This window comes from Protopterus annectens, chromosome 3.part1 (assembly GCF_019279795.1).
Source record: "Protopterus annectens isolate FY-2018-M chromosome 3.part1, PAN1.0, whole genome shotgun sequence".
Lineage (NCBI taxonomy): Eukaryota > Metazoa > Chordata > Ceratodontiformes > Protopteridae > Protopterus > Protopterus annectens.
This window is the reverse complement of record NC_056732.1, coordinates 1,125,004,614-1,125,016,856: the sequence shown is the minus strand read 5'-3', so window position 1 is coordinate 1,125,016,856 and position 12,243 is coordinate 1,125,004,614. Positions and strand designations below refer to the sequence as shown.

At 43.6% G+C, this 12,243-nt stretch overlaps 1 protein-coding gene across 1 annotated transcript in view; it reads right to left on the bottom strand.

Moving 5' to 3' along the window:
- LOC122797757 (transient receptor potential cation channel subfamily A member 1-like) overlaps positions 1–12,243 on the bottom strand; it is a 1,751,748-nt gene that overhangs the window by 1,362,451 nt on the left and 377,054 nt on the right. Inside the window, exon 13 of the mRNA XM_044066281.1 lies at positions 969–975. Within this exon, the coding sequence (XP_043922216.1) occupies positions 969–975 (7 nt within the window). The remainder of the gene's footprint in view (positions 1–968; positions 976–12,243) is intronic.

Here is a 12,243-nt window from a genome sequence, read left to right as displayed (position 1 = left end):
TCTAACACCAGGCCACTGTGGTGCTTGGAATTTTTGTATCACTGTGTATTGTACATTAATAGATGGGTATGTCATCTACTTTGAGAAGTGTCACCTCCATGTGCATGTGTGCTTCAATGCATATCTCCATGCGGAGGTGTGTGTGTGTGTGTGTGTGTGTGTGTGTGTGTGTGTGTGTGTGTGTATGTGTGTGTGTGTATATACCAGAAGACTCTAACATGTTAAGGGCCTCTGAACCCACCACTTGCAATCCTAATAGCCCTCGCAATTATCAGCCACTGCATTAGTAGTGGCAGACACTGCCACATTACACTACCAGTGTGCTATTTGTGTTACATATCTAGCACTATCGGTCATAAGACTGTGCAGGTAGGGGCTGTGCTCAGCCCTTCATCAGCTACCCCTTGTACAGGACTATGACTCTGTATGCACTGCCACCACGAGAGTCCAGACATGCATATGAGATAGCAGACACACATGCTAATGATTGCCAGGTTACACTAACACAGACTGACCTGTCAGGAATACATACCCCAAACCTGTCATACACAGTAGCAGGCATACCCTCATCAACTGCATGATGGTTGAGTGGATGGGACAGAAATGGCAGGGGCAGCAGGTGCTGATAGCTGAATCTATTGCAGTTAAAGTAATGGCTAAGCTTGTGAAGGACCTAGTTCCAGTACTGAAATAACCTCCTCTGTATGTGTGAGCCTGCGGTCCTACAGAACACCCAGGTGACATGTATGAAGGCTAGGTGGCTGTGTCAAGCATATATATGCAAGGTCACACTGTCTGCAACAATTTCTCCTCACATACTGTTGCATGTAAACACACCTGGTAAACATGTACATATACATCTGTACCTTGGCTATGAAAATGTCACTGTGTTTCCACTCCGCCTTACTCATCATTGCTACTGTCTGCAGGCCCACAGCCTGCAGACACACAGACACCTGGTACAGAACCAGAAAACTGTATGTGACACTACAGTCAGCAGTATTAGCAGCAATAGTACATCGTGGGTAACAAGTTACATACACCTCAATGTGTACCCATAACTACTGCCAGCAGACAGCACCTTACACAGCATGACATTGCTACACTGTACTATAGTCATCCTATGCACCAGATCCATATGAACATGTCCCTGTATCAATGGTATGGATAACAGAGGTGTGGCACAAATATTATCACATGCACAGGGTGTGTTGTTGGATTGGCAGAGGCCTAGGCTGTGCCATATTGCTGACATCCCTGATGGGACTGGCCAAGACAACATGCCTATGGCCTGCACTGGTGTGGTGTGGACAGCACCTTCCCTTTGATAGTGCTGTTGGTACTGCCACTAAGGAACTGTGAATGTGCATGGCCATGTGGGCTCTAAGCTGATCATGTTGCTGATCTACGTCCACCTGGCCGATGCCCTACTCCCACCATATGCACAGACATTACACGATTAAGCAGTGACAATTACTCACCCTACTGTCTATCCACAAAATCAGCAAGATGATGTATGGCATCACAAATGCTGTGGAGGTCATCACTCATAGCAGGTAGCATTGCATTCATGACCTGAGCATCTGTCTGGTGTTGTGGTAAGTATGCGCCTGTGCCTCCATGATGGACCATAACATGCGTTTGGTGACACCTGCTGTGGCACTTGTGACAGGGGCTTGATGGGCAGCATTCCTTTGTCGAGCACCCCTGTCCATCTGCCTATGTGTGACGTCATCTGCTCTCTGGCTTTGGCTGGTGTCAACACTCACACTCACCATAGTCAACAGACTAGCTTGTTCCATGCCAGACCCTAAACCTGTCCAATATCCATGGCAGCTGGGGAGTGGGTATTGTGGGCATACTGCCTATGTGTGCGGGGACATGGTGTATGATACTGGGATACTAAACAATGGCACAGATGCAGGCAACAAACCCCCCCCCCCACATGTGACTCACTATGACCAACATCATCATGGGAATCCACTAAGAGTGTGACATCAGGTTGTGAGGAGGAGAGATACCAACCCCTGTGTTCACCTGTGAGGGGAAAACAAGATTAATACCCTGCATTATAATGTTTGCTGATACACACACACACACACACACACACACACACACACACACACACACACACACACACACACACACACACACGCACACACACACATACACATACACACACACACACACACACACACACACACACACACACACACACACACACACACACACACACACACATACACACACACACATTCCTGGTACAGTCTGGCACAGCTTTAACACCTATGGGCCCATTAGGGCAGACATTATGGTAGTTCTGCCTGCCACAATCCATCTCTTTTACAGCTACAGTAAGGCCCACAACAAAGGGGGACAAATCCTACTGTGTGATGGGCCTAGTAGCAGACTGGTAATTGTGATCAAGACCAAGGCTATTGGAGTGAGCTATACAGTCTCACCAAGTGCATATGCGTGTACTGTAAGAGCTGACTTACTGCTATACAGACCACACACAATAACAAGGTATAATGATATATGATGATAACTGATGAAGGAACAAAACTATACTCTATCACTGCAGTACCTACACAGTTCAGACTCACAGGGATTCATTTCAGACAACATTGCAGGTCAGTCTGCAATACATACAGGAAACATATAAAGTACTAGGTGCATAGCCTCATAGGATTATACAAGGCTATTGGCCCTGATGCCCTCATAAGCCTGGCCCAGACTTTCGCCCATGTCCCTGCAAAGCCAGCACCTGTTTCCCTTGTCCAGCTGGGACACACTTGGGATCCCAGGAGTGTCTCATCCACATCCCATGCAGTCATCCAGCTTCTTCTTTAAGAGGGCTATATATGTACTCTGCGAGACGTGGGGAGGGAATGTATTTTACAGACAGTGTATAGTGTGGGACATTACACCATCCAGCCAACAAGTACTATACATGTCACAGACCAGGTAAGGGGCTTGCATGCATGCTGCTTGAGTGGGGTTTGTCTTACAAGATATGCAGAAACACCATCAAGGCTAGTTTGGAAATGGCCTTGTATGCCAGACACAAGTCGCCTATGATCAGTCTGTATGAGACTGGGTACAGGGACAGGGCTTTCAGCCTATCTGTATAGGATAAGTGTTACAGACTCTGGATTTGCTTGGTCAGGAACCTCTGTGGTCTCTGCAGCTGCTGCATTGGCTTGGCAAGGTACAAGGCACAGGAGCCATTGTATTTGGTAATGCGTCTGATAAGGGTGGAGTACAGGGATGTTGTGGCCTCCTGGTGCCTGGATGACATGCCCGTATTTGTGAGGTGGGCCATGATAGACAGCCTTCCATACAATGTTGCCCACATGGTGGGAAACTGTCAGGTTGCAACCGACCTTGGTGCACAAGTTGCCTCACATCTTACTGCATTCTCAGTACATTATTACTGTCATAATTAATATGGTTGACATCTACCACAGCAGGGAGAATGAAGCATCTCCTGGCATTTAATTTAAGAAAATACTTCTTGCACCATTCATTAATTTGAGCAGGGCCTCTTGGAGGAAGCTCACATCATTAGGGGAATGTAAGACAGTAGCCAGCTTGCAAGCATCTGTAAACCTGTTCAGCTACAGCCTACTGCTTTTGTCTTGTAACTCAGATACCTATATCTCATCAAACAGTAGAGGTTCCCAGACCAATCATTGGGGTACATTGCTATGGAAGATTCTACTATTAGAGGTGGGTTCCACTACTTTGACTGATTGGGTACTATCATTGAGCCAGTTAGCTACCCATCTGGTAACATACAGGTTGATGCCTAGCTGTGTAGGCATATGTATCCGCATATTTATCCTAGCCACCTGGGGATTATTGTGAGAGAATTGGGCTAGGTGAAGGTGGGCATTGTCCACCATCTTCCGCTCATCCTTGTGTTAGGTTAGGTTAGGTTAGGTTAGTACTAGGCTAACTGCCCCTGCGAGCCATTTTAAGCCTAGCCAATTATCCCCTGTGAGATTCAAACCCTGTACCTTGTGTTTGTAAGGCAAACACCTTAACCATTAGGCCACCCTCCCAAGCTGTCCACTGTGATGTTTGTTGACCACTTCAAAGAAGTCGACCAGGTTTAACAGGCCTGATCTCCTTTTGACAATACCACACTGTGTTGGCTCAGGTATTCTGATGTTGCCAATGTCCCTGTTCATAATGTCCTTGATATTGCCTTTCATACCCTTGCAGAGCAGGCTAGTTAGGCAGATGTGCATATGATTGGCTGGGTGAGTGGATTGCTCCATCTTTGTGTATAGGGATGACAGTGGCTGTCCTCCTTCCAGATGGGATGACACTGGTGCTCAGGCTTTGTTTGACTACAGTGTGTTAAGGAGCTGAGAGCTCATGCCTGAGTTCATGTAGGATGCAGCCAGGGATGGTATTAGGCCTATGGAGACTTCTGTGTGCTGCCTTTGAGAATGCATTATGGATCTGCTTCCTGATGATGGGAGGGGGGGCAGGTGCTGTGCATGCACATGTGTACCGATAGGGGGACAGAGGGTGATGTTTACAATTCACCTGTCTGCAGCAGGCTGGCTATATCTATGTCATATGTGTATGTAGTGTTATTGACCACCACTACAGAGCAGAATTGGGTGTTGCCTCTGGGATTGCAGACATGTGTGTGGAAGGCCTAGTGATTGGCCTTGGTGGATGTGTCGAATTTGCACTCAAAGATAGCCTTAGGGTAATTCACCTGTGACCTTATTTGCTTGTTCAGACCAAGGTGACATTGCTTCCAATAAGGCACCTGCTCCATTTTGGCCCTGTCCAGCAAGTATTTCTACATATTATTGTATTTGTGTATTGCTGCTGTCCACTACAGATGTTTACCCTACCTTAGGGTGATGATGTTGTACTGCTAGGTGTTGCTGAATCCATATAGCTATGTAGGTGCTCACATAGTATTGCGGTGTCACTTGGACACTACTGCTATTCCAGCTGATGGGACAGTGGCTGTCAAGCTATGTTTACCTGCTCTGAGGAGATTTATAGTCATTTTCATAAAGTTTATTTTGTTTGACCCTGACAAGGGGGGGGGCAGGGGAGATGGTGACCTGAACAGTGATGGCTATGTCATCAGATCTTACCAAGGAGGATGACACTTTAGTAGTGCTACAGTGGCTACTCATGTTGGTTAGGACCAGGTACAGGATATGTCCACCTGTCATAGGAGTGTTGATCGGCTTATCCACTGCATTGCCATTGACAAATCTGAGGAATCTCTGTGCATTCATGTTCAGGTGGCATAGGTTATGCACACTATGGTTGGGTAGTTAAAGTCACCCAAGAGCAGGGTAGATGATTGAATCCTGACATATTTCAGCAAGTCCTGAAAGGTGTGTTGGGTGTCCAGAGTCATGGCTGGGGGTCTGTAGCTAGTTATGATTTGAAAAGGTGTTTTATCAACTGTTAACTGCACTTGAGATGTCTCCCATGCTTCATACTGTTTGGCCAGCCTGGAGGTGTGTATGTGTATGATAATGTTTAAAATTCCACCTCTTGTGGCTTTGCAGCCCTCCATTTAGCATCAGAACGCATGATGGGATGAGTAACCTGGCAAAGTTACTGTGCTCTCCACAGCTACAAAGCAGGTGTCAGTGACTGCACAAATGTTGGTATCCTACAGGACAAGGTACAGATGCATTGACATGGGTTTCATGCTAAGAAACATATCTCCTGTTAGAGCATGATATCTTCACAAACGTACACATCACTGGTGGGCAAAGGCTGGGAAATAGTGACACTTTATGAATCTAGCTGAAAAACACGTCATTGCCAGCAAAGATGGTTTTGCATTCACAAGTGTACTCCCCAGGATATGACATCTGACATTCAAATGTATGCTATTAGATTATGACTTCAGTCTTTAATGGGTTGCCAGTGATATGCCAGACAGTACACAACTGTATGAGACATTGACTACAAATATGAGGCAGATGTGGTCATTCTGCAAAACTCTGGACAGTTGACAGGTATGGGCTCAGTATATAACATACAGTTCAACACACACTTCTGTGCCTGTTGTTTACTATGCACATACCTTATATAAGTCTCTTACATTTGTAAGACAAGCATATGCATCATAGTAGCATTCACAGGTGACATATGAATATTTACAACATCCCAGGTAGAAGGCCTAGCAGTGTCACAGTCAGTACTTGACAACAGACACTCCAGTAGTAAACATACATGAGCTGACCTTTGCTGGGGTGACTCAGGGGCCAGAGCTCTGATCCATGTCACTGCAGGCAGGGCAAGTAGGAATGACCATAGGGGCTGGACAGCAGCAGCATGTGAGTCCAGCAGGTCTTGTTACAACCTAGTGTTTAACTTCCTATTTCACATCATTGCATCCCCCCTTCTGCATTCCATTACAAGCTTAAGTGATTGACATACCTGTTATAGTACTGAAGAGTTTCCTCAGAATAATGCAAATGTTTAGGTTTGTGTAGTCACAGTCTGTCTTTGTGTAGATGGGTTCAGACCTGTGTTGCATAGGCAGCAGCTTGTCTTTTGTCGGTAATGCTCATGAGCAGTTGATGTCCTGTGCACCAATTGGTGTCTCCCACTTGCTACTTGCATCCAAAACAGCTGTGTTGTCTTTCCATTAGCCAATGCCATAGCAACACAGTGCTATAATTAAGTTTGTCATGTGGGCCTTGCCCCTTTTCCTTGGTTGTGTTGAGAAATTATGGAGATGAGGGGGCTACAGCTTCTTAGACAGTAGGTGAAAATACCTCTCAGAACAACACATGTGGAGACAGCCCAACAACATGGGGGACAAAGCACCAGAATTGGGTAGAGATTATAAGTAAGTATTGCTGTTATACACATAGAAGATTGCTAGATTAACAGGGATTGTCTGGACATGCATTTTCTGCATGACTTGTCATCTGACAGTGATATGTCTCTGGCATACATCTCAACTGTCCAGATGTCCACAGACTGCCCAGAGGTTTGCCTGTTATGTTTGGTCTGTTCCTCAGACAATTTCTGTTTTTGAGAAATCAGTAGGATAATGTGAGGATTGTAGTCAGTAAAGGTTGATATCCATTAGAGTTTCAGACATCATATACTTCAGGGATGTTATGTTACAGCAAACCCTGTAACACCAGCAACTGTTTCAGTTTGTAACACCATTATGTGAGATATGTCCCTCTTTTTGGCCCCCTGTCCCCCAAGTATGTCAGGCTTTGTCCAGATGTCTTGCAGTGAGAGGTTCAGAGGTATGGTATATCATTATTTAATGACGCACTCCTGATATCATCCCAGTGACTTAACAGACTCCCGGAAGTGGTATGCTGTATATCTCTGGCCATTGTTAACAGACTGCCAAGATTATGTAGCAGCGTTGTATGTAAATGTTTGTTAGGCTGCATAGGCAGAGTAGCCGATGTGAGTGTCATAGATCCTTTTCTATCTGACTGTGCATGCTGCTATAGTTGCTGGTGGTCTATCAGGTGTATATGTTTGTAGGAGCAGACTGAGAAATGTCTTGTAACACCTCAGGATTCCAGTAGACTGTGAGGTGGGGCAGTATATGTTGGTGTAGTGTGTGACTGGCAGTCAGGATATGTATGTTCAAACAGTCATTATACTCTAGAGTTCATTTGGGGTACTGGTATGTTGTTATGACCGTGGTGCAAATGGTTGTGGATGGGCAATTTCTTACCAATGTCTGCTTTTCACTACAGTTACATCCCTGTAGTGTATGATGGGTAATTCCCCAAAGCTCATTTGGGGTAGTGTTGTGTTGGACTTACTGTGGTTCAGAAGGTGCAGGGTGAAATGTTTGGTAGCTCTTAGTGTTTTTTCTCTTCTGTTACATGACTGCAGTCATACCTCTCCACTATCCAGATGTGTGGCTCATATGTTTGGTCTGTTCTCCATAACAGTTGAGATTTCTGACAACTCCCTGGGATGATTTGAGCATTGACATCAGTAAATGCTGACTATCATTTGTGTTTTAGACCTGATGAAGGCCTAATTCTTGGGCTGAAAGCACTAAACCAGGGGATTAAAGTTCATTTTGTGTGATATAGTGCTCCATTATCACTTGTGGTTTTCTTTTATATCTATATATGTATATATATATGTATATATATATATATATATATATATATATATAAAATATAAATTTATATATATTTCTATTTATATATACATATATGTATATGAGTACTAAGGTACTAAGGATATATATTTTTCACTTATGCTAAATGACTGTAGTGCATGATATGTTTGTAAAAACATTACAAATTCCTACAGTTCAGATGGTGTCGAGATATGTTGCTGTGATTGTAGTGAACAGGGTCCTGGGTTTAAGACTTGGTAGTGATGACTTTTTTTTTTTCATTAATATTAGATGACCATAATGCATGACACATTTGTAAAAGCACTACAAATCCTCACAGCTCAGATGGTGTACTGGTACATTGTGATTGTAGTGAGCAGTGTTCTGGGTTCGAGACTGGGTAGGGCTGATTGTTTTATGATGTAGACAGAGTGATTAAAGCACTTTTAAGCAGTTGTAAATGGGTTTGTGCAGTTTTTTGCAAAGCTAAGCAATGCTAATAGATAGTAAATCATCTTAGCTTTACTTAGCACTGTTTAGTTGAGCTAACTGCTGCTTAGCATTCACATTTAAACAATGCTTACACCGGCTAAGCATAGCTGAGCAGTATGTAGCATTGCTGTTTTCATTTTAGAAAATATCAGGATTGCAGATTAATTAATCTTTACTGACATATTATTATGTGTATATGATTTACTTTACATGACATCCCCCTATGTGCTTTCATTACATTACCTGGGGTGTGACTATACTGTATGTGACACTTGTGTATACATGTGTGATTTCACATGTTATATGAACTCACACTTCCATTTTGGACCTGCTACACTACCCTGGTTAACAAATATCAAGTATTACATAATTTAACATAAAAAATCATTTTATCAATGCTTTCCCATGTAAAAAAGTAAAGTGCCTGTTTTGGTATTTGACCCATGAACACCTGCATGCATAGCTGTGACTATAACCAATACACTATCTCATCATTGAGATTTTGGCTATACATTTTTATTTAGCTGTTATGAGATGTTTAAGCAATGGTGAGCATAGGGACTTTACGCATACACCCACTCAGCTACACTTAAACATACCTTAGAATGTAAAAAGAATAAAGTAACAGACCCACTTTATTTACATGTAGCTGTACTCCTTGTCAGTCACAGTAAGGGAAATTGTTAGGGGATACATAGGTGCAGATTTTAAATATTGCTCTTGCAAACTTAGAAAGTTGTTAGAATAATATGTTTTGCATCAGCATGACTTTTCAGACATATGTGGATTCTTAAACTCAAATGTTTGTCATTATTTAATGACTCACATTATCCGCTATTTGACAGGTAGGGACAGATGTTTGGGGGAACACACCATAAATACAATGCAGCATACCTCTCAACTGTACAGATTTCTGCAGAATGTCCAGATTTCTGCCTCATATTTATGGTTAATTTCTCATATGAGTGTCGTTTTCTAGCAAATCACTGACAGATCACTCGTGGTTTAAGTCAGGGGATAATGACAGACATTTGAGTTTCAGACTTCATACCTTCAGAAATTCTGTACAAATGTGAAACCTGTTATACTATCAGCTTTCCAAGTTTGTATGAGCAATATTTAAAAAGTGTTCCTATTTTTGGGCCTTTGTCTCCCCATTATGTATGGCTTTGTACAGATTTCTTGCTCAATGAGGTTGAGAGGTATGTGAGGCAGGCATTGTATGTTCTGCAAAATCCTGTACATTTGAGGGTTATGGCTGTACGGCTCTTTTGCAATACAGGGTGTGTGTGACAGTACCTGTCACACACTCCCTGCATTGCTTCATATTGCGGTAGCTGTTTTCAGTGTCCGCAGACACTGAAAGCACTTGCAAAGTGCCGTATGGCACTTTGAAAATGCAGGGGGTGAGTGACAGTACCTGTCACATACCCTCTGCATTGTTTCTTATCTAGACTTCTTGCTGTCAATGTCCATGGACACTGAAAGCACTTGTAAAGTGCTGTACGGCACTTTGACAATGCAGGGTGTGTGAGACAGAACCTGTCACACACCCCTGCATTAATTCCTTGATCCTTTATCTATTTCAGTGTCCATAGACACTGTTTTACTATTTTATTTCATTTCAGTGTCCGCGGATACTGAAAAGCATTTGGAAAGTGACATACAGCACTTTCTGAGTGCAGGGGATGTGTTAGATGTGCATGCACTACTTAAACATGCCCGCTGCACTCAGTAGTGTTCATGTTCATTTAGCCTTAACAGTAGTGTGCCTTTATGAATATGCAAGGTGCACTGCTGTTAAAGCTAAGGGGAAACGGACATGGTTCACTCTGTGCAGGAACAGCACTATTCCTGCACAGAGTTTACTGAATCCTGGGGAATATTTTGTCCCCAGTACAAAGTCTACAAGCATATTTTAAATGATGGGTGTAATCTAAAAGGTGCATAGTGAGATCATAAGCTTGAGTATGACTTATGAATAAAATGCACTAGACAGAGTCAGAAAATGATGATTTCAAGGCAATGCATCCGTATTCTAGACACCTGTAGTAAATTATGCATTTTATAACCATAAATTAAAACATATGTATGTCAGACAATGGGCCAAATTCAGGAAGCCTCCGTGTAAGAGTTATAACTCTTACACGGAGGCTGCAGTGAAACTGTTTGATGTCAGCATGTCATGCATATGCATGAGGTGCATGAGGCATGCTGAATCACACTAGTAACTCTTACACGGTCCATGTAAGAGAGTAGGGGGTGTGTCAGTAGGCTAAGCCCTGCAAGCGGACACACCCCCGGAAGACTAGAATGGCTGAAAGTAAACAGCCACGAGAGAGGCCATGGAAATGTGCATAAACACACTACACAACACATGCCCCGATAGACCATCACTGTATAAAGTGAAGAGATGTAATAAAATTAAATTAAAACCTTTTTTTTTTAACCCCGTAAATGTTTGCTACTGTGTGCGCTGGGTGTGCTACTAGCGCAATCACAGTTAGCAATCAGTGGAAAAGGATATAAGAACTAAATATGCAAAGTAAGCCAAGAAGTAATAGCTTAGCGGTAGAGTTGCCGGCCTAAGAGTAGGCAGGCAGGGTTCGAGCCCCACAACAACCTTTTTTTTTTTGTAAATAAGCACTAAAAGCCCCTGACAGTATTGTACAAATGTAAATGTATTCCCTTTGTAAAATGGAATGAAACGGAGCATATATTCTGAAGTAACACAATAACAAAAATAGTCAGAAATGTACTGATAGCTAAGCTGCTGTGAGACGGAGTGCCCGTAGCTGAGTAGTGTTTAAAAGCTGCAAACTGCGTGCCTGTTGCTAGACATCGGTTTAACAGACTGAAACTGTTTGCAACTAGCTGTGCTTAGCTGAACATGTGTGTCACTAGCCAATTAAGGTTTATCCCAGCGCACACCGCTTGCGCGCGCCCCACAAGCTAACTGCCAGTGCGCAGTCGTTAGCTCCGCAAACGAGCGCAGACCTGGTTTTAAATGCTTAAAAGTGCTTTTGGCATGTTTGATTGACAGGTCTCAACTCATTTCTGTCAGGAAAATCAAAAATCAGTTGCCAGATTCGAACCCAGGATACCATGCACTAGAGTCAAGGTACTAAACCACTAAGCCATGACAGCAATACCTAGAAATGCAGAAATAGCATATATATGGGATAAAATCCAGAATGGAGCATGATAAAGCATTTTCAGTGAAGTAGATATAATTCTAAAACGGCCAATCAGAGAAATGTGCGGGAAAATCAGCATATATAAGCCCCATAGGCGGGAATACACAGCAGAAACGATTGTAGATCAGAGCTGCAGTCAGAATGAGTGGAGTAGGTGAGGGACGTTGCTTTCGAGCACAGCGTTGGGGCGTTGAGGAGTCCAGATATATGGTCTGGCTCCTTGTCCATCATCACGAGGCCCAACTCATGCAGGGCCAGGTCTCATGGGGAGCATATAGGGCAGAGGCATGGGACCAGTTGGCTCGTGATCTGACCAGTGCTACTGGCATTCCACGCACTGGTGAGCAGGTCCATCACCACCATGCGGACTTGAAGCGACGCAAGCAAGACCAGTTGTCCGAATGGATCCAGGAGGCCCGGGATATGCCCAACGCC